This window comes from Pipistrellus hanaki (genome assembly GCF_964339955.1).
Source record: "Pipistrellus hanaki genome assembly, chromosome: 2".
Taxonomy (NCBI): Eukaryota; Metazoa; Chordata; class Mammalia; order Chiroptera; family Vespertilionidae; genus Pipistrellus; species Pipistrellus hanaki.
In genome coordinates this window covers 33,125,546-33,149,175 of record NC_140504.1, presented here as the reverse complement: position 1 = coordinate 33,149,175, position 23,630 = coordinate 33,125,546, and the positions used below count along the sequence as shown (strand labels likewise).

The following is a 23,630-nucleotide window of genomic DNA, read 5'->3' as shown; positions in this document are numbered from 1 at the left end:
GGCAGTTTTATGGAGTTTGTCATAATCTAGTTTCATCTGTTATACTTATTATAACTCACACTATGCTTTAATGATTTCTATCTGGGCTTGTTGCTCAATGCCCAAGGTTGAGAGTTCCAAGCTGACTTCTGAGGAAGTTGGAATGAATACTAAAATTATCATTTTGAGCCGAAACCGGTTTGGCTCAGTGGTAGAGCATTGGTCTGCGGACTGAAAGGTCCTGGATTCGATTCCGGACAAGGGCATGTACGTTGGCTGCGGGCATATCCCCGGTTGGGGATGTGCAAGAGGCAGCTGGTCAATGTTTCTCTCTCATCGACGTTTCTGGCTCTCTACCTCTCTCCCTTCCTCTCTGTAGAAAATCAATAAAATATATTTTAAAAATTTAAAAATTATCATTTTGAGAGTAGAAAGTTAGAAATGGAGATGTGTGGCTGTAGAAATTTGAAGGTCATTTCTTTTGTGTGATTTTTTTGTTTGTTTTTTTAAACAGTGAGGAGGTATGCTTTTGACTTAGAGTGACCCAAGTAGGTAAAAACAGAGGGAAATGTTTTACTGAGCTTTTAAGATGTTTTCTAGACCGTTTTGCGCCAAGCTCAGTTTGAAGTGGCTCCGAGGGTTTTAGGGCGCCGCCGTCATGGTTCGAACTCTCAACAGCATCGTCGCGGTGTCCCAGAACATGGCCATCGGCAAGAACGGGGACCTGCCCTGGCCCCCGCTCAGGAATGAGTTCAAGTATTTCCAAAGAATGACCACCACGACGGCTGCAGAAGGTAAACAGAACTTGGTGATTATGGGTAGGAAGACCTGGTTCTCCATTCCCGAGAAGAGTCGGCCTTTAAAGGACAGGATTAATTTAGTTCTCAGTAGAGAACTCAAGGAACCTCCAAAAGGAGCTCATTTTCTCGCCAAAAGTCTGGATGATGCCTTAAAACTTATTGAGGAACCAGAATTAACAAATAAAGTGGATATGGTTTGGATAGTGGGAGGCAGTTCCGTTTATAAGGAAGCTATGAACAAGCCCGGCCATCAACGACTCTTTGTGACAAGGATCATGCAGGAATTTGAAAAGTGATACATTTTTTCCAGAAAATGATTTGGCGAAATACAAACTTCTCCCAGAGTACCCAGGTGTTGTTTCTGATGTCCAGGAGGAAAAAGGCATTAAGTACAAATTTGAAATACAATATATGAAAAGAATGAGTAATGTGAAGGTGTTTTCTGATTCACTTCAAGTTTTTCCCCATCCCCTCCAAACAATTATATATTTAACATTAGAAAAAGATATTTCTGTTAATTAGATCTGTGGATAATTATTTCAAAGCAATGTATTTTATTAATTACTTTTCATCTGAAACACAACATTTGTGAAATATCTGTTGCTGTAACTGTTTGAATCCTCAATAAATTCTGAAGATTAGGTCCCTAGCACCTGCCTAGGGTAACATGCCAAGAAACCACAAGGGGAGAATCCCTTGGTGGTATCCATTACCTATAAAGAAAGGAGCTAGCCAAATTTGTCCAAATGTCAGAAATGGATTATAAACAGAAGAATTAGAACTTAGATATTAAACTAGAAGTAGATCAATCAAAACAGAGAACAAAATCACTCTATGCATATCACACTTCTGAAAAAAGTTCTGTTCACTCAGAGAATCACTAAGTTGAGAACTACAGTACATTCCATATAGATAGTAAGAAGCAGGTAGGACTACTTTCTCAATGATTAAAAGAAAAGGTCTGAGACCTTTAAAAACACTATTTATAGTCAAAACTGGGTTGGCTCAGTGTGGACTAAAGGGTCCTGGGTTCGATTCTGGTCAAGGGCATGTGCCTTGGTTACAAGCACATCCCAGTAGGGGGTGTGCAGGAGGCAGCTGATTGATGTTTCTAACTATCTCCCTTCTTCTCTGTAAAAAAACAATAAAATATATTTATTTAAAAAAAAGATGTTTTCTAGTAAAGGACAGATGCAACATCTATAATTGATGACAATGGAACATTAAATAAATATTAGATAAATTTTGCACTAGATATAATGATTCCCAAACAGCATTCATTGGTAAAGTACAAATACAAGGGCTTGCCTATAATATTGTGATTTAGAGCTAGAGTAGGCTCTAAAATATGTTTATTTATTTACATCCTAACTTGAGGGTATGTTATTAATGATGATGATGATGATAATGATGATGGAGAGAGAGAGAGAGAGAGAGAGAGAGAGAGAGAGAGAGAGAGAGAGAGAGAGAGAACATTAATAGATCAGCTACTTCCTGTACATGCCCTAAATGATTGGGGATCAAACCTGCATGTGCCCTGACCTGGAATCAAACCTATAACCTTCCTTGTACACATTCCTATCAACTAAACACTCAGCCAGGGTGAAAAATATGTATTTATTTAAAAGTAGTCCCTCAACTACCTGGCTGGTGTGGCTCAGTCAGTGGGTGAGTGTAGACCCATGAACCAGGAGGTCAAGGTTTGATTCCTGGTCAGGACACATGCCTGGAAATTGGGCTCAATCTCCAGTAGGGAGCTTACAGGAGGTAGCCCACTGATGATTCTCTTTCATCATTGATGTTTTTGCCCCTCTCTCCCTCTCCTCTGAAATCTATAAAATAAAATAAAATAAAATAAAATAAAATAAAATAAAAGTCCATGGACCTCTAGTAGAAGAAACTAGTAGAAACTAGAAGACAAGAAGATGGGCTCTCATCTTGAGCACAAAGAGTTGTGAAAACTTGGGCATGTAATGTTCTGTCTCTTTTCAGTTTTTCTATCTATGATATTAAAAATTCACATTTGTATATAAATTTTGCAAAGCATAAATAGTATTTTCATGCATTATCTAATTTAATATTTCTGGAATTTTGCAACGTAATTATTGTCTCCATTTTATGAGGAAAAAAGCCACAAGGTTCAGAAGGGTTATCACAGTTCAGTGACAGATCAATGTAAAACCATGATGGGAAATCATGCTATTTTATCCCTAAACTACTGGTATGCCTGTTACTGTACTGTGGATGCAAAACAGAGTAGATTCAGATTTTATATGCTTCCTTCTAGTTGAATTCTATGATTTAGTGAGACAGTTTAGATAGATACAGAGTTATTTTCAGCCCACATTTCTACCAGAGCAGGGTTCAATTCCAAGTTAATCTTTTGTTGGTCTAGACTATTCTGTTTTATTACTCACTGCATACAGAAGATTTACTTGATAATCAATTCTATGGATTAGTACCCAACTTTGGAGGAATTAGATGCAATGGAAAGGGAAGGAACCAGCAAAAATGAATTGACTCACTCTAAGAAATAGCTGAGGATATTGCAACAGATTTCTCCCATAGAACAGAGACTAATATAATTTTATATCAGGGAGCAGCAGCAATAACTTTCCCCTGCACATGTGCTTTCTGAACAAAATGCAAAGTAAGACCAAACAGTAAGGGAAGATGAGGGATCCAATAGCAATCTAATTGGATGCGGAGAAAGTGGCTTCCTAACCTGAAGCAGAGAGTCAGACAGCCCCTCCTCAGGGAAGGGGATTTTCAGCAAAAGCAGGTGTCCTGTTTCTGCAGGAGGGCTGTTCCCGAGAGGATGGGAGGTGTGGGGAGCTGAACTGTGCATACCAGGTTCCTCTTCCAAGGTCACCAACAGGTCACTTGCTCCTCCTCCTTGGAGATGAGTAAAGGTAGGGCAAGAGGCCAGGCACTTTGAGAGAAAATCCCTCCTCAAGCAAATGAGAGGAGAGAGAAGTGGGGAATAAATCCCTCCTAGACACCATTTTCCATCTAAAGAGAGAGAAGCAGGACTTGCAATGGAAATGGGAATCTTGAGTTGAATTTGGAGGGTCTTCCTTTGAGTGGAAGAAACGGTGAGATGGGTGGGAGTGGACCTTTTCTAGGTCTCACATAGAAACTTCAGTGGCTGGTCTCTTTTACCTGCTCTGAAGTGAAAGCTTCTGCTTTCTTCAGACACCGAATTTCTCTCTTTTCAGAGGCTCCCTTGAGGAAACCTGTCTCCACTCTAGCTTGAGATTCCAGCCCATTACATGCAGAGCATCTCCCGCCTTGCACACATTGTTCCGGAATAATAATAATAAAAAAATCCCATGTCCTCAGCGAACAGAAATAGAAGGGCTATATTTTTGAAAGGTTACCAAGTTGAAGACTTGTCTAGTAGCATTGTTGATATTTTATTTTCAGGACCAGAAAAGCATCTAATTTGAAGGAGTAGAGAGTAAACAGCAGTGCACAAAATTGGCATCATATTAAGCCTGCACCGTCCAACCTCACTGAGTGACACTGGCTGGAGAGAGCTCTATGGTAACCTAGGAAATACGAATTTAGAGTGTCAGCCAACAGAGAAAATCAAATTATTGTCAACTTGCTACAGAAACTCTGTTCCAGCAAATATGTCATGCAGCCAGTGGCAGACATTTTAAAAGCCATACCTCTCGGTGAATATATTGCTTGGTTACTCCCTGAAAGCATTTTCATTTTTAATCTCACCTTCAAGATCTTTTATCCCCAACTCTGTCCCTGTTCTCTTGAATCACATAGCTTTCTCCTGCCACCACCAGAAAACATAACATGTTTAACAATCATAGTAGAGCAGAGTTGAAAGCAACCTGAACACTTCTAAGGGCTTCATTTTACCCACGCACACTGAGTCTCAGTGACATGAATGGATTTGCCCTAGTTTCCCCTCTCCCCCCTAGAGCAACAACACAGACAGGGGTAGGTAGAAGTCAACTCCCCCAAGCAACCACTGATGATGAAAGACCACACAATTACCTGACAGCAGACTGTTTTCTATTTGCTCCCTTCTACCACTTTCACATTAAAAAAACCCCAAAAACGATCTAATTGAAAAGTCATGCATAACCCTTGATAGCAGCTTAGAGGGTTGATATTTCTGAAGATTCTTGGAGCTGTCCTTGTAGGAACTACTGGTTATAACCATGTTGTTGTTACTATTGATCACTCCATGCTTGACACTCTGCTAAGTGCTTCGCAAATCTAATTTCTTTTAACCTTCACAACTGTATTACACGGATCTCAGAGAGCCTAAGTTATTCAGGAGATACAATGTCAGATCTCATCAAATTCAGTTACAGCCTTTACCTTGGTGTCCCAGTGAGGACAAGGAAGGGATCATTATTTCTTTAAAGCAGAAGACCCTGACTAATCATAACTGAATCCATTAGATCATGTCAGATAGAATGCCGCTTACTCCGTGGGTGCCAAGTGCTATTTCAAATGAGTTGCTCATGGGGATGAGGGGGCGGGGAGGAGTATATTGTTAAATACAGCAATCACAGAGGTTGTCTTGAACACAGCAGTAGCGGGCTCCAGTGAACTATTAACTAAGACTATGGCCTTGGGCAAGACGCTTAATGAGGTGTGGGATCAGGGTGTTTGTTGAGGCCTCGACCCAGGCGGCTTACATTCTGGACATGCATGTTGGGAACTTGATGGAATAAGTCTGCAAGCAAACCTTCAAATAGAACCTTGTCGTATTGAGTTACCATACAGGGTGCTCATCACCCAAGTTCCACAAGGATCTGAATGAGGTGCTTTGGAAACCCCTTTTCAATTTTCATGACAACTGCATGATTGCCATTTTATATAGAAAAATATTGAGGTTTAAAGAGGGCCCAATGCTAGTAAATGATAGGAGTTGCCCCTGGTGTGTGGGACTGGCTCCTCCGTGTGTTATGTCACAGAGCCAGCACCAGTCACTTCTGCCTCCCTTTCGCTCTGGCCTTTTCTACTCCGCCCTATTCATGCAGTTTGTTTAGAACCTCCTGCATATAATGTATACTTTGAAAACAATTAGAGATTCTATAACTGCTGGTGAGATTGATTTCCCCACATTTCCCACTTGGCTGATCTGTGACTGACATTCCTAGTTGTACCAGTTGTTTGAGTACTAGTACTTTACTGCAAGATCACTTAGCAATTGCTATCTGTGCAATGTATCAAGTGAGTGTTATTGCAATGGCAGTTCATGAGTTCCAAACTGCTTTTATGAACCCAGCATTTGCTATAGCAAAGATGAATGCTACCAGTTCAAATTGCTTCTCACCAGTAAAATTGTAACTTGGATGCATCTAATGGGTACAAACGAAAATGGGTATAACAAATACAGTGCAGATGGGTCATTTTATATTTTTACAGAAAATAGTTTGATTTTAACCATCCACTTAGTGCTATGTTATGATCACTGTACTTCACACTAAGAGGAATACAAATATTATTAGACCTATTTCATCCCTAAGTTTATACCCTAGAAAGAATGGGAACACACACTCAGCCATAGCTCACATGAGCTTTATTCAGCAAAAATGTCAAGGCACATATACATGTGCAATAACATTCAAGCCTCATTACAGACTTACAAAAGAGATATCACCAACCCTAAATTTGATGAAAACACAGAGACTTGAAAAGAGGTTAAAGAATACAGTGAGAATGTTGGAGAACCAGGATTTGAACCCAAATCCTGACTAAAGATCTGGGCACTTTCCTCTATTCTGGTTTGCCACCTCAAAGTGAATGGTGCAGAATTACATACTACAGAAAAGGGAGATCAGTTGGTCTTGGGTGATGGACAAGACTCAAGCAGATGAAGAGGTGGGGGAAGGAGGACTTCCAAGGAGGAGACGTGAGAAGAATGTCTAATAGAAATATGAATGAGATGTGCTCAGGGAAGTAGATAAGCCAAAGCGAAAGAAGTAGAGAACTGGTCTCAAACAGGGCTCAGAGGCTGGGCTGGAGGGCCAGGTGGGCCAGGTTATGCCAAGCCATGGATGCCTGTTTATCAAACTCTGACCTTCCCCAGGCCTGAGACTCCCTGGGGGTTGAAGAAATACCTCCTCTCTGACTCTCCTCTGCTGCCCTTCAGCTGAAACATATTATTTTCTTGTTTTAAAGGTCACTGTAAGTCTTGAGGAGGCTTTCACTGACTGTGACAATTCAGATATTCTTCCCTCAAGGAACTCCTAGAGCATTGGTTTTTGCCCTGCAAAATTTATCACTGAGTAAGATTCTTTGTTTTGTTTTTCCTTAATTGTTTTGAGTGAGTTTGTCTTATGATCTAACCCAGAAGTTAAACTTCTGGAATAACAGAGATTAGGTCTTATTTATTTGGAGCTACTGAAAATTCCTTCAAATATGCACATTAAAAAGCAATGGTAAAATGTAGTTAAGCACAAAGAATCAAGAGCAGGGAAAACAGAATGGGAATGAGGACCAACATAAATAAGCACACTTTAAGAATGATGATACTATTTCCCATAGATGCCAGATTGTAAGGGAGCAAAGTATCATAATTCTTATCATCCAAGAGGAAGAAAACGTACTGTATCTTCAGGTAAGCTGTACTTTTCTCAGCAATTACTTATAAAAGATTAATTTTGACTTAGATCAAGGCAGATTATTTAACAAATTATCAAAAGCAGTGTGCCAACTACCTATCAATCAATGTATTGCCTCTGAGCTCCAACTCCACTCTTCATTGCCTGCTGTGCAAAACTGGAGCAGGACTAAGTAATTCTCCTTTGCCAGGCAGCATGGTGTTAAACTTGGTCCACTGAGGGCTCCAGAGAGACTCTGCAGGAGAAAGCAGCTTCTCCTTCAGGTCCGACCTGCTCCTTTCGGAACCAGTCATGTCTTTATGGGCAGCAACTCACAAAGTTCTGAGAGTTGTATCCCAGCAAGTGCCACTGGTATGGATCCTCCCAGGGGTTGGTTTCCCCTGGTACCTTGTGCCAAAGCTCTGGAATTCGGTAGCAAGTTCCAAGGAATATCACCTTCCTATGGACAGCTTCCATGGCACCCACCAGGTGGCTTCACAGTGAATCACGAGGCCTAGCACCTTCTCATAGATGACTTTCTCAGCACTTTCCCTGCAAGTGGCCTGTAAGTAAGTTCTGAAACACCTTCTCATGCATACAACACCAGCACCCAGAGAATTTGCTGGTGAGGACCACTTTTACTGCACCTTCTCGCTGATGGCTTCTTTATCGGCATCCCCAGAGGATGGTTTTCCAATAAATCCCATCTAGGCAGCCATCAACAAAACTTTTAACATCTGTTTCCTTACAGAATTGGTACAGATTTAACATATAGGAACCATTCAGGAATATCTCACTATGCTATCTAGCCTCTAGCCCTGATGTTAACCCTCAATGGGCATATTTCTTGAGGGCATTAGGCTTAAGTTTTCTTTTATAAAAGGAAATGAAGAGAATAAGATTGTACATCTATGAAATATAGTTCAATTATTGGATTCACATTTCCTCAATGTGTCTGTTCACTTGTAACCCCTGCTATAGGACTAAATTTAATTTCTAGTATTGTTGTTAAGTAAGTTTGTCCCTGAATATCCGCTACCTCTCAGGGACTTTGTAAATGTACTCTGTTGTGTTCTCCAGAGCCACCTACTGAAGGAAGAAGACCTGGTAGTCTTTGTCTCTGCTCCTACCATACTCACTGATCAAGCTAACCACCATGAGTCATGGTCATTGTTTATGTCTTATCTATGGCTGTTTTTGCTCTATAATGGCAGGGCTGAGTAGTTGGTACAGATGCCATATGTGGCTCTCACTTTCACTTGGCACTGCTATTTGATCCATAATGAATGGCAGTTAAAACTCAATAGCATTTTGGGTGCTAGTCATACCACTGACATTTAGTTCTATTTATTTTTTACTTACCAGTGCATACTAAGCATGTCAAAGCAAGGGGAGAAAAACAAAAACCCTGACCATTATGAACCTTTTCCTGGGCTATGTATAAACACAATTCTGTCTAGATGACTAATTCTATTTCTTAAACTTGTATTAAGCAACTGACTGTTGAAAGCAGTGTGCTAGACAATAGGGTGCTTCATTTTCTTCATGTCAATTACTGCCACAACAATCAATGTATAATAATACAGATGTAATCAAGAATCCCTGAAAATATTCTTACCTCATCTATTTGTATACTTAACATATGTTTGTTGAATGCCTATGTCTCAGGCACGTTTTTAGGTTCTAGGGGAACAATAGGAAGCATAGCTACCCAGTCATGGAGCTTACCATTAGTGGGAGAGGTAAATAATCCTACCATATAAAAACCCATAGTCTGTAATGACCCACTGAAGGCTCAACTGAACACCGGAAGTCAGTCCTGCAGTCACTGCTGGGTTGCCATGGCGACCCAGCACTGACTGCCACTGGTGTGGGTGCAGTGACTCAGCACTAAATGCTGAGGGGACTGTGGATCAGGCCTGGAGAGAGGCTGGAAGAGAGAGGCAGGATCTGATCCGCAGCCTCTGTGGCAGCTGTTGATCAGCCACTGCCTCTTTCATTGTCTCCGGGCTTCACCAGCAGCTGCGCCTCTGTTTCTTTTCATGCCTTCACAGGGCTGCTGATCAGCCCTGCTTCTCTGATCAGCCCCTGAGATAGGCCCAGAGATGCTAACTGGCATAGAAGCCAACCAATCAGAACCAAATCTGGGTGAACTGTGAGGAGCCAATGGCTGCCTAGGAGGCAGAGGTTTTTACACTGGCTGGCATAGAAACTGACCAATCAGAACCAAATTGGCCAGCAGGGGCTGGCAGTTTGGGGCAATCAGGCCAGCAGAGGAAGATAGTTGGAGGTGAGATCAGGTCAGCAGGGGAGGGCAGTAGGGGTTGAGATCAGGCTGGCAGGGGAGGGCAATTAGGGTTGATCAGGCAGGCAGATGCAGTTGGACGCAAGAACAGGCTGGCAGGGGAGAAAAGTTGGGGGTGATTAGGCAGGCATGCAGAAAGATTAGGGTTGATCAGGAAGTCAGGCAGAGGGGTTAGGGGCAATCAGGCAGTCAGGCAGAAGCAGTTAATGGTGATCAGGCAGGAGGCAGGTGAGAAATTAGGAACCAGTGGTCCCTGATTGCAAGAGGTATGTCTGACTGTCTGGTAGCTGGACATCCCCCAAGAGGTCCCTGACTGGAGATGGTTCAGGCTGGATTGAGGAAACGCCCTCCCCGCTCCATGCATAAATTTTGTGCATTGAGCCACTAGTATCACATAACCGCATGTAGGAGTCTGTTTGCAACAATGAACAGTTATATAATTTTGTGCATGGGAGTATGAACCTAAAAGAAAGGCTTTCACTTAGGGATGTCAGGGAAGCCTTTACTGAGAACTTATCCTTGAGCTGAGAACAGAAGGATGCATAGTAGTTAATGTACTAATAGGAGAGTGAACAATCCTCCATTCAGAGAAAAGTATATGTGCACAGAAACAGCACAGAAAGTGCAAGGAGAGGCACAAAGCCCTGTGTGACTGAGGAGCAGGGAGCAAGGGGAGGATGATAGAAGATGGGTGGATAGGCAGATGGTGACTAAGCATTGCAGAATCTCGTAGACTCTGTTGAGTGTTGTGTTTTTCCAATAGGCTGGGGAGCCATTGAAATATTTTAGACAAAAAGGTGGGCACTGCCATGTATTGGTGCAATTTACGACCTGGAGATCTCTCAGGAAATCTTGTAGAGAATGAACTCGAGGTGGTCAGAGAAGATCCATGTGGGCCAGTGAGGAGGCTGGTAAATAGAATTAAATATTTACAGTGAGATAGTCTGCCTCAATTTTAACTGAAGACTGTTGGGTCTTTAGAAGAAATAATTATTTCCTAAACCAAACTGTGATGCAGGCCTTTGCTCTCCTCATCTCCCAAATATTTGTGCTTATTTATGAGCTGGGTTTATTGCCAGTTCCTGGACTGTCTTGCTGTAAACAACTAAAGCATCCTGATACAGTGTAGTAATTGCAATGTAAGATCCAAATCCTTCCCTCCAGTCATAAACCAGACATGAATTCCTAACAGCCAGGCAACTGCACAGAGTGTACGGAGGCACAGTTGAAACAGGGTTTATATCTCCTTGATGAACAAATTGGCTTATCACGCAGGCTGTCTGATCGTTAGCCTCACAGCCAATTGCTAAGACAACAGAAAATTGCAAATCCTCTTAGCCTGTGAATTTGGCAGTGTCTTGTGGACTTGGTAATAAACTCTATTTCCAACTGTCTTCATAAAAAGTAAACATATAACAGTTGAAAACCACCCTGCAGGACATTGCAGGCATTTTTCAGATTTGTTCTGGTGATACCAACGTTGTTATATTAAAACTTCAATTCTATTGCTTAATTGAAACTTAATTTCCTTGATTTGCCTTTTGTCTTGATTTGCTTCAACTAGAAGACCTGGGATTGGACTTTTCCCCCTAAAATTTTCAGTGGTGTATGGCAGTGAGAGCGATCTACTCACTAATTAAGCTAAAGACAAATGTAATCTTTCCATTCAGGTCATTGTAGACATCCCCTTTAAAATTACAGACTTGCTTGGTGTATAATACTTAATAAGAACTAATACCTAAGGCAAGCTTGTTATAGGTAAACAAGTATTGCTACAATAGGAAAAACATGAAAATAAGTTGCTATGTGCACTGCTTTATTCTAACAGAAAAACTCAATGACTTGGCATAACTGACTTCAAAGAAATATTTTGCATTCAACTTAGTGGTTACACAGCTTCATTTTATAGGAACATGGATTATCACACTAAAGATTCTGAAAAATAATTCACAAAAATGATTTATTTTCCTATAGATGTCCCATATCAGGTGTTTACTAATAAGAGTTTTACCAAATTAAATGGCACCCTCTTTAACAAGCTAAGAATCTAAAACTCAGCTGTAACCCATTTTAAGTTCTAAGAATTATAGGACTTGGGGAAATTATTTGGGAAAGTGGTATGTAAAAAAAGTTTGACATAATTTCTCTCCTGTGGATTTAACAATACCTAAAAGCACCTGGTAGTTCTTTATTAGTTACTACTTATAGAATCTGAAATTCTTAACATGAGATCCAAGACATCTCTTAAGCCCTTACCATGCTATAGCATAATCTTTTGTTTAATGTATCTATTAGCATATTATGATATGTTAATTTTTTATTATTTTCATAACAAGTTACTATAGATGTAGTAGCTTAAAATGACAGATTTAGTATCTTATAATTATGTATGTAGCAAGTTCTATGGAGCTAAAATCAAGATGTAGGCAGGATGTGTCTCTCCCCAGAGGCTCTTCCAGGAGAGAGTCCTCTTCCAGGCTTATTCAGTTCTTATTGTTTCAGAATTCAGTTTTCTGCAGTTATCAGACCTAGGTATCCATTTCCTTGCTGTATGCTGAGGGGTCCACCCACCTTCTAGAGATCATCACATTTTTTTGTTCCTGGTCTTCTTCTCCATCTTTGACGTCAGTTATGCCAAGTCATGTTCTTCTCATATTTCATTTCTCTGACACACCATTATGTCTCATCCATGTTTAAGGATTCATTTAATTAGATTGGACCCATCTAAATAATCCGTGAATCTCCCCATCTGCAAGTAAGCTGATTAGCAACTTAATTCCATCTGCAGACTTAATCCTCCTTTGCCAGGCAATGTAACTGTTACAGGATTAGGATGTAACCGTCTTTGGGTGAGTGGGTGGATGAGTGGGGAGGGAAGTTGTCTGTCTACTACACACTTTAATATATATTTTTTAAATGTGTTTGCTCCTTCCTGAGGTGAGGACACTATAAACAGTTTATAGTGTCCTCACCTCAGGAGTAGACAGATGTTTACCTTCTATAATTGAAACTTTGTAGCCTTGAGTGGAGGCTTAGGCCAGCTAAGGCAGGCAGAAAGCTTGGCTTCTTTCATTGCCTGGAAAACCCAAGCCTCCCTCCTGCTCCCTGTGGCTGCAGCCATCTTGGTTGGGGTTAATTTGCATACTTTCTTTGGTTGGATGGTGGGCCTGGCTTGTGGGTATAGCGGAGGTATGGTCAATTTGCATAATAAAGGAGCAATATGCAAATTAACCCTCATGCCCTCACAAGATGGCTGCCTACAACCAGGCCAGCAGGGGGTAAGTGAGAGATGACCAAACAACTGAACAGCAGGCTGCATGGGGTGACCAGGCTGGCTGAGGGGCTTTGATGGGTGACCAGGCTCCCATAGGGAGTCAGTTGGGGGCAACCAGGCCACAGGGGGAGGGCAGTAAGAAGTGATCAGTTCGACAAGGGGGCAGTTAGGGGAAATCAGGTTAGTACACAGAGGCAGTGAGGAGTGATCAGGCTGGCAGTGTGGGGCAGTTAGGGGTGATCAGGCAGACAGGCAGGTGAGCTATTAGGAGCCAGTAGTCCAGGATTGTGAAAGGAATATCTGACTGCCAGTTTAAGCTAGATTCCTTTCACTATATTCATGGACAGTTCACCTTTATCTTTCTTATCCTTTTAGCCATATTTGATGCTAGTCAGCACTCCTTTAAACTCCTAAACTGGCAGTTGGACATCCCCTGAAGGGTCCAGAATTGGAGAGGGTGCATGAATTTCATTCATGGGACCTCTAGTAGATAATAAAACCTTAATATTCTAAGTTTCCAATTATCTAGTCATCTGTTCAACCAATCAAAGCATAATATGCTAATGATATGCTAAGGCTGTTCAACCACTTGCTATCACATGCACTGACCACCAAAGGGCAGATGATCTGACCTGTAGGTTAGCTTGCTGCTGGGGTCTGGTCAATAGTGACTGAAGGAGACAGGCTGGACATGCCCTGGAGCCCTCTTGTGGTCCTTCCTGGCTGGCCAACCTCCCGCATCCCTCCTTGGCCCCAATTGGACTGGTCTATAATGTCTTGCAATTTGGGACCCCTCAGGGGATGTTGGAGAGCTTGTTTTGATCCAATTTTGCAGGCCAGGCCATGGGACCCCACTGGTGCACAAAGTCATGCACTGGGCCTCTAGTGTTTAAATAATGAGAGAAAAATTAAGTTTTTAAATAACTAACCCCAAATATAGAATCTCAATTACCAATCAGCAAGGAATCTTAGTTCTACAATTTAATGCATTAGATATGTAGATGCTTTGAAACATAAATATTACATAATAATGATATGGCATTATTTTTAATGTTATGTTTGCTTTGGTGGATAACATAACATCTGTCCTCATTCCCTTCAACCTTGCTTGCCTCCAACTATGGGTTTTAGGACAGATTCTCATTTCCTCAGTCTCTTAGCAATGGGAGAAAAACACACACACACACACACACATTCTGGCCAATGGGTTTAAGCAGGCATCTGCTAGGGAAGATTCTGGGTAGGCTTATGGCTTTCCTGATAAAAGGGACAGATGCAGTCAGCACAAAGTGCTACAATCCAAAGAATTGGAGGGCAGCAGATCAGAACCTGAGTCTTTCATGGCATTATTAATTAACTGAGCTGACATTGGTGACCAGCCACATCCAAATTTTGTGTATAAGAAAATAAATCTGATTCAGTTCTGTTGCTTTAAGCAACAGTATTCACACAAACACAGAGACTTTCTGCTCATGCTTATTCTTTATCAGTTTCTCAGAAACAAATTGAGCCCAATTTACTAAAATATGGATTAGCATACTTAAATTTGTGACTGCAAACTGTCTTGAAACTTAGTTGAACTAGCCGAGTGAAAAAAAAGAAAAAAAAAAAAACCTAAAAAGAAAATCTTTAAAAGGAAATTTTAAAGGAGAGAATAGTGCTCACTTATTTCTTTTTCAATAGTACAAGAAAGTCTTTCAATGTAAGGCCTTCTTTCTTATTCTTTAGAACCAAAAGTGGAAAAACAGTTATCTATTTATCTTTGATCTAAAAACCAAGGCAATTCATTCAGTAACTTTCTTATTTTCTACACTAGTTTAATTTTTTTGATAAAGTCAACCCATTTGGGAAATTCTAGTCCCAATTTATAAAAAAATGTTTTAGAGACTTAGGTCAGCTAGATTAACAGAAAGGCCAAATGCATGAATATTTACAATTTTTTTGTTTTACTTTCATCTATCAAAGTATCTAGAGATCAAAGCTTTTATCTGATATTATTAAATTAATTTCAATCATAATAAAAATGTAAGGCTTCTCTGACATACACAGTTATCTGTACAATTTTGTAAAATGCTTTAAAGATAGAATAAAGGGATAAAACAATTTAACAATTCAATGCATCCCTTCTGAAGTTTAAGCCTGGTATCTACAATAATAAGATATCCTATTGGTATGGTATCTACATGGAATACCAGTCATATTATAGTACTAATAGCATCTAGCAAGGAAGCCTTTGTAGAAATCATCAGGCATAATATATAGGAATAATCATGCTATATTAAAATATGGGTTAGCATACTTAAATTTGTGACTGTGAACAGTCTTGAAACTTAGTTGAACTGTACTTAAAGTTCACAAATATATTTATTTTTTAGTGAGAATCAATACCTGTTTGGTAAGTATTAAGATACCATGTCAACCTTTCACATGCTTTAAATTATGCTTTAGTTCTCTAGCAATCCTGTGAAACATGTATTCTTATTGTTATTTTCATTTTTTAATGGGTGAGGAAACAGTCTGATGAGCAGTGGGTGATTTGCTCTTGATGGCACAAGTAGGGGGAACAAAGATTCAAATTGCAACAATCTGATTGTAGAGACAGCTCTGAGTTGCCACTACTGGGATAAAAGACTAAAGACACCACATACATTGGGCTGAGCTAGTATTGCTCAGCTGCCAGCAGACAGAGCATCTCATAACCTCCAAAGGGCAAATCATCAGGGGGATTGGACGAACTTCTGCATGACATGTCTGAAAACCAAACGTATTGTAGTAAACATTGTACATTTTGGCCAGGTGAGGTTGTCATGAATCTGAGGATCCTTATGCTTCAGCTTTTCTTTCTTGGTCTGGACCCTTCAAGGCTGTGTACCAGATTTTGTATTAATAATTCTTTTTTTTTAAACCATAAGAAGATCCCCCAAATTGTGCAAAGTTCAGGTTTCTAAATCAGAGATCATCTCAGGTTAAGGTAAATACATTGTTTGCATTCAGGAAATTATTAGTGTGAAACTATCTTAGCTACTTGGAAAATATTCAAGCTGGTGAATAAATTTGTCAATCTCACCCAGTAATTATCAAATGTTTTGTGGTTTCTTCTTAACCAGAGCAGGTGAAGTAATTGGACTTCATGCTATTAAACTGAAAAAAGTATTATAATTTCTAATATTAATCAAGCTTGACAGCATTTTGTTTAGCCAATATGCTTTATAAATTGCTATCAATCATTTTTATACAAAATGACACTGGTGATATTATTCTTACCACTCCACATTTATAAAAAATGTGTTAATCCTTCCTTTTGAGAGGTAACAGATTTATTTGAGTGGATTTTATGTCATACCTACCCCTCAAATAATTCCTCCCATTAAAACTCTATCTAATGCTACAAAATGCTGGTGATGCTTAGGAAAATAAGTTGTTCTGTATCCTCAAACATAGCATAGAGATTGGAACTTTAAAAGTACAATGAAAAAGCAAATCTATATCAAATAATTAATCTGTCTCTAAATGCTACAAACTAAGTTGCAAATTTAAGAATAAAAGAATGTTTTCAGATACCAAATATATTTATTTGTTAGTGAGAATACTTAAGGGATCAGATGGCTACTGATTGCAAACTATGGGGGTTTTAGGTATACTATAGAGAAGTAGTCAATACTTACCAAGACCACATTTGCATGATACTTTCCAAAACCACAGCTCATATTTGAATATCACTTATTGCTTAAATCCAAACTGTTACAGTAGGAATCTTATTAGTAGGCAGTTGAGTATATAACATTAAGGCCTTGCTATTTTTAAGCAAAGAACCTTGTTTGTATTCTTTGGATTTTGGCATGAACATTTAATTATATACATATATGTTATAATTAAATAGTAAAGATTTGTGAGTAATATGTGAATCAGTTCTCTAATATTAAGGTCAATGGGAACTTTTCCTTACAAAGAACAGATGAAATAGGTTTATTAAAGTTGGCTTGAATATTTTAGGAATTTTTCTCTGAGTCGTTATGAAAATCCATTTGAGGGTAAATGTAACTGACTGCATTACTTCTCAAGAGACATTAGCTGCACTTTCTCTGTACCATTTATCAATAGATTGTTCCTTAGGTATTTATGGTCAGCTTTTTCTCCCCCAAGATATTTTAAGATTTTATAGGCAGGGCTTCAGTCTGACTGCTCTCTTTTGTCCTTTATTGCATCTTTATTTGATGGTGTTCAATGGATTGTTGTTAAATAACTGAGTTTTTGTTCAGTTTAGTGGGAGTAAAGTTCAAGAGACATGCATATGCATGTAAAGAACATTTGTTACAGGATAGCAGGGTGCCTTGTTTCCCTCAGTTGCTTGTGGGGGTGGGGTTCTTGGGGTACCAGTGGAATAAGAATTTCCAGAGGCCCCATGGGTGAATGGGGTAAGGAAGAAAGCTTTGTTTCTATGATATTATACCCCTGACTTTCTAAAGTCCCATTTCCCTTTGCCCAGTCATTAAAGAAGTGTAGTTGGCATTTCACAGAACTAAAATCAGAGCCAGTGTCCAGAGTTTCCTTTCCATGTTGGAGCCGGGTCCAGTACAGCATCAGGCTAGCTTAGCTTGTGTTCCTGCTAAGTGGAGGTCTGCATAGCTGCAGGCCACTGGACAAGAAAACCAAGAGAGCATGTCCCGAGCAACAAGGGGAGCAAGAAAGGGCGCCCCATTGTTTAGGCTATTATGTATTCCCCAAATTTTCATGCTCACAGTGGCCATGCCCATTCTGAGCAACTATCTCTGTCCCCAGGTTTAATTGACAGGCACCTTCCCTAGTCACCCCAACTTTACTGGGCATGCATCTATCCTTTGTTGGATCCCCTACCTAGTGTTTTGCAGGGAATAGGCTGTGGTTTCATGGAAATTGCAAGACCACACTGAGACTTTGGGATAAGGTTTGACTGCCCATGGAGATCATGCTCACATATAATAAGCAGGAAATATCTGGAAAAGTTAACAAAACCTCTAGTATAGAGTTTGCCAAGGGGTGTTCTAAAGAATTTGCATTAAAATCTCTTGGGATATCTATTAAAATACAAATTTCTGGCCAAAACCGGTTTGGCTCAGTGGATAGAGTGTCAGCCTGTGGACTAAAAGGTCCCAGGTTCAATTCCAGTCAAGGGCATGTACCTTGGTTGTGGACACATCCTCAGTAGGAAATATGCAGGAGGCAGCTGATCGATGTTTTTCTTTTTAAAAAAAATATATTTTATTGATTTTTTACAGAGAGGAAGGGAGAAGGATAGAGAGCTAGAAACATCGATGAGAGAGAAACATCGACTAGCTGCCTCTTGCACACCCCCTACCGGGGATGTACCTGCAACCAATGTACATGCCCTTGACTGGAATTGAACCTGGGACCTTTCAGTCCACAGACCGATGCTCTAGCCACTGAGCCAAACCGGTTTCGGCTGATCAATGTTTTTCTCTCTCATGGATGTTTCTAGCTCTCTATCCCTCTCCCTTCCTCTCTGTAAAAAAATCAATAAAATATATTTTAAAAAAAATACAAATTTCTGGGTATCACACCAAGTCCTACAAAATCAAACTTTCTAGAGATAAGGTCTATAGATTTTAATTTTCACTAATCTTTCTATTGATTCTTGTGGGCACTGAAGTTTGAGGGCTACTGATGTTCAGGCCATGGGATCTCTTAGCTGCATCTGAAATCCAATTTTTTGTTTGTTTGTTATATGATATTAGGGAAGTTGCTTTTTGTGTGTTCATACCTGAAATCATCTTAAGTCACTACTCTTCCACAATAAATTAGAGGTTGTTTTTTGGGGGGAGTTATTACTAATGTGTGTGTTTTTTATTTCAGGGATTCACAAGAAATTTAGTTTACATGGAATATAATAGTCTCGAATGGAACTAAATACACCATAATAGTTTGCATTAAATCGACTAAAATTGCTACTAAAGAAACAAGTCCTAATTGCCATTCTTCATCAAATTACTCACTTTTATAAACTAGAGCTTTTAGTGCATTCATGAGATCCAAATCAATCTAACTGGGAGCACAGGAAGCAATTAAAGTTTTGTAGGGAAAGGATGCAAGGAAATTATTGATAGTTTAAAGTTTTCTCTGACTTAAGGAGAAATGCTTTTAAATAATGATAAGGCCTCCCAAGATAATAATTACTGTCTTTCACAAATAGAGCTGCTATGAAATTAACTTTCGAACCATTTAGATCAATTATTGTCCTTTTATTCACATCCTCAAAAAACGGGTCTGAAAAAATACCAGAAATAAATTATGTTCCTTCCTTTTTATATATTTATATGGCATAAGCTAAGATTATGACCTGCCAAAAATGTAGTGGCTACAATATTACCCTTGAACCACTTGCTGTTTTTATTTTATTCAGTCAGTAAAGACCAGAGTGCAAGCAATTATCAACAATGAGTTCAGGTTTCACATGGCACAGATGTGTCTAGGATAACACAAATGAAAACATCCAGCAATTTCTCAGTTCCCTAACTGCTTTTTTTTCTGCATTAATTTCTCTGCCTTCTCATGAATCATAAATGTGCTTTAAAACTTAGCTCAAATGTAGCTTCATGTTCAAACATTTTTCTATTCCTTTAATCATGTCACATCTATCTCCTGCATGCATTTTATACTATCTAATATACCTATGTAATAAGTAACATTATATGTATTTGTATGCATATGTTATCCCCATATATTGTTCAGATTTCTTATAGTGAATGCCATGTGCTACTTACTTCTGTACCCCAAATGCTGCTTAATACATGCTACTCAATACATTGTGAACAAATAAGAACATTTGAGAATGAATCTAGTTTGAGTTTTAGTTTGCTTACAGTAATGTGTCTCAAGTGGGATTAAGACATGTCCAGTGATCTGTGTGAGACAGACTTGCCAGGGGCCTGTTTATATGAAGATCAGGGAACTCTTGGAAGAGACCTCATCATAAGGGGAGAAAAGAGCCAGGCATGGTAAGCTTGCAGAGAGGAAGTCCTTAATGACTGGAGAAGAGAGCTGATTGTGAAGGAAGTATGGGATTTGACTCTATCCTGTGCCATCTCTCACTGGACTCAAGTGTGAGTCCTTTCACTTGAAAAAAAAAAAAAAACATAAAGGGGCTTTTGCCCTGAAAGCTCTTCACACACTGGGGCATCAGTATTACTGCCCAGATGCCTTGTAGGGTGTTGGAGATCGGAGCAGGGAGATGCAATGCTCTTTCTCACTGCCCCATAGAGCAGAGCTGTGCAAGGTGTAGCCCTAGGACTGGTGCCAGTCTATCAATTGGTCCATGATGCGATAAGGAGCTGGAGTCAGAGCATAAATCAATCATGCCAATGAGCACACTGTTTAATGTAGCTGACATTTCCATTTTATGTCAGCAAGACCTAAGTTCATTTTCATTCTAGTAGGAGATCCTTACTCTTGATAATGAAAAGTTTGTGGACTCTTCATTAGTTTGTGAGTGTATCTTTGCATCTTTACAGGATCTAGCACATAGTAAATACTTAAAAAACACTTTTAAAATGTAATGAAATGACCAACAAATAACTCTGGATAGTTGAGCTGAATGGACAAAAAGGATAAGGTACTCTGAGGCAAATCAGCCCACAAAATTCTCACTTCTCCTCCTGGATGACCTCGTTGGACCCTAATTGTATCTTTGTTTGATGAGACGTAATGTCCCTGCAGGTGGCCATGGTTGTTTTCCTGGGCCATTTACTTAGAATTCAGCAATTTAGCACTTATGTTGTGTCTGAATAAAAATACACAATTTCTGATTTTTTAAAATATATTTTTATTGATTTTAGAGAAAGGGAGAGGAAAAGAAAAGTAGAAATTTCAATGATGAGAGAGAATCATCAGTAGACTACCTCCCGCATACCCCCTCCTGGTGATGGAGCCCACAACTCAGGCATGTGCCTTGACTGGAATCAAAACCTGGACCCTTCACTCCACAGGCTGATGATCTATCCACCAAGCCAAACCAGTTAGGGTAATTCCTGATTTTTTTTTGTGTGTGTGTGTGACCCAAGAGATAGTCAAATACTGACTCATGTTAGGATCTCAGAGACCCAATGAGTTTAATCATCTCATTTTACAGAAGAAGAAACTGAAGTTTGATTGTTATAAATTATGTTATTGATTATTAGTCCAGTCATTGGCAAACTCATTAGTCAACAGAGCCAAATATCAACAGTACAACAATTGAAATTTCTTTTGAGAGCCAAATTTTTTAAACTTAAACTTCTTCTAACGCCACTTCCTCAAAATAGACTCACCCAGGTCATGGTATTTTGTGGAAGAGTCACACTCAAGGTGCCAAAGAACTGCATGTGGCTCGGGGGCTGCAGTTTGTCTACCACGGGCTTAGACTATTCTTTTTAATTTTTTTCCCCCCTGAACAGTTGCTGGTAAAAGATAACCCAGTATCCTTCTCAGGCACTTTGTTGTAAAAACCATCTACCAGGTGATTATCTAGGCAACATTCAAAACTGCTGTCCAATAAAATCACTACATTCATTTATTCAGCTCCAAATCCCGTATTAATTTACTTAGCGTATTCCACAACAACTGACAGCACACTACTTCTGTCCTGGCTCAGCACAGTTTTATAGTTTGACAATTTGCCATTGTCTCCTTCCAGCCTGTTTTTATAGCTTCAATTTGTAAATGTTTTATGACTGACTCACCATCAGTCCCTAGGAGTCTTTTTGCAAAGTGTTATCATTTAGGAAAACAACTATTGTCCTCCAAACTTCCACACCATGTGATATCCACAGTGGCATGAGTTCCCGGGGCGTAGGCCCCCCAGGTCCTAACACAGATCCTCCCTCCTCTTCTGTCAGCACGCCTGGAACTCATCTGACTTTTATATCTCCCTGCAACACAGCTTACTAGTAAAGTACCTGACTTCAGAGTGGGTTTATGAGCAAAGCACTGAGAGCAATTAACATTTGAATGAAAGCTACCTGTGATTCCCTATTTAACAGCTGTTAAATGGAATTACTTATCTGCTTCAAACTCCAGGCTGGTGGGTTGTGTGTACCAGACAAGAATTATAATGCACAAAGGCAGGTGGAGATTAAGTGGGTTGGCTAGCATAAATCAAATTGCAATTTTGAAATCCAGGCAGTAATTCTAGTGGCTTCTGAGGAAAAACTCATAGAGATGGATCCATATAGGATACATCAGGGATATTTCAGGATGTTTCAGTATTTCATTGTCTCAAAGCAGGAGGGCTTCTGGATAATCTAGACCTGAACGAACAGAAACAGCACTAATATATTTTCTGTGAGCTAATATTTTCATTTCAAATTTATTTTTCAATTGAATGTTCTCCCAGATGAGCATTTATGATTTGGGCCAAACCAGAGGTTTTGTCAGACACAAAATTTTGTGCTTTGATGTAATTCTTTGTGTCTCTTATAGAGAACATAACCCTGGATTGTGAATGGCCAGAGTGAAGAATGCATGAACACATAAGAGAGACTGTGCTGACTGAAGCAAAAATAAAAGATTTGGCAATCACTCCCTGGATGTAAGAAATTCAGAAACCAAGATACCCATATCTCAAAGTAAAAAAAAATATTTAAAAATAGTTTTATTGATTTCAGAGAGGAATGGAGAGGGAGAGAGAGATAGAAACATCAATGATGAGAGGGAATCATTGATCAGCTGCCTCCTGCATGCCCCACATTGGGGATCGAGCCCACAACCTGGCATGTTCCCTGACTGAAAATTGAATCCTGATCTCTTGGTTCATAGGTCGATGCTCAATCACTGAGTCAAACCAGCTGGGTTCAAAGTAAAAATGTTTACTTATAAATCCTGCCTATGTTAATCCAAACAATATAGACACATTGGTCAAAATATACACTTGACCAATGATGTTATGCATGGGTCACTTTGGAATTTGGATTATCTGTAGATAATGATGCTCAAATAAGTCAAATACTAAAACTAAAATATTTAGGGTTGTAGTAGGTCTCTATACTAAGTGCCTCAACATATTCTATCTTTTTTAAAAATATATATTTTATTGATTTTCCACAGAGAGGAAGGGAGAGAGATAGAGAGCTAGAAACGTCGATGAGAGAGAAACATCGACCGGCTGCCTCCTGCACACCCCCTAGTGGGAATGTGCCCGCAACTAATGTACATGCCCTTGACTGGAATCGAACCTGGGACCTTTCAGTCCACAGACCCACTACGCTCTATCCACTGAGCGAAACCGGTTTCGGCAACATATTCTATCTTTTGATCCTTGCAGCAACCCAGAGTGCTGCTATTAACAAACACGTGTATACTTGTAAAGGTTGAAGCACAGAAACAGTGTGTGATTTGCGCTGAGTCACAGAGGTAATAAGTTGGTAGAGTCAGGATGTACTACTAGTATTGTGGTAGTCCGATTCTCCAGCCTAGTTCTCAGTCTCTCTATCCTACCTTGCAGTTATATTTCCTCTCTGCTTATTTCTGGTTGAAAAACGTTTGTGATGCTAACTAGAAAATAAATGTAAGTTTATGTGTATATGTATACACACACAGAGACACACCCACACACCCTCAGTAATGGCTTAGTGATTATATTCTGGGCTTCACCTCAGTGGCCTATTATAATAATGTCAAGAGTTGTGAAAAACCTGTCTTTCTCTGAGCCCCCTGTGGTCTTA

The 23,630-nt window shown here is 39.7% G+C and overlaps 1 protein-coding gene across 1 annotated transcript; it reads left to right on the top strand.

Moving 5' to 3' along the window:
• Positions 1-585: 585 nt before the first annotated feature.
• On the top strand, positions 586-1,908 carry LOC311618041 (dihydrofolate reductase-like). Its single transcript, XM_084875197.1, is given in 2 exon segments — positions 586-1,069; positions 1,071-1,908. Coding segments are annotated over 2 exon segments (663 nt in total). The 5' UTR covers positions 586-637; the 3' UTR covers positions 1,302-1,908.
• The last annotated feature ends 21,722 nt before the right edge of the window (positions 1,909-23,630 follow it).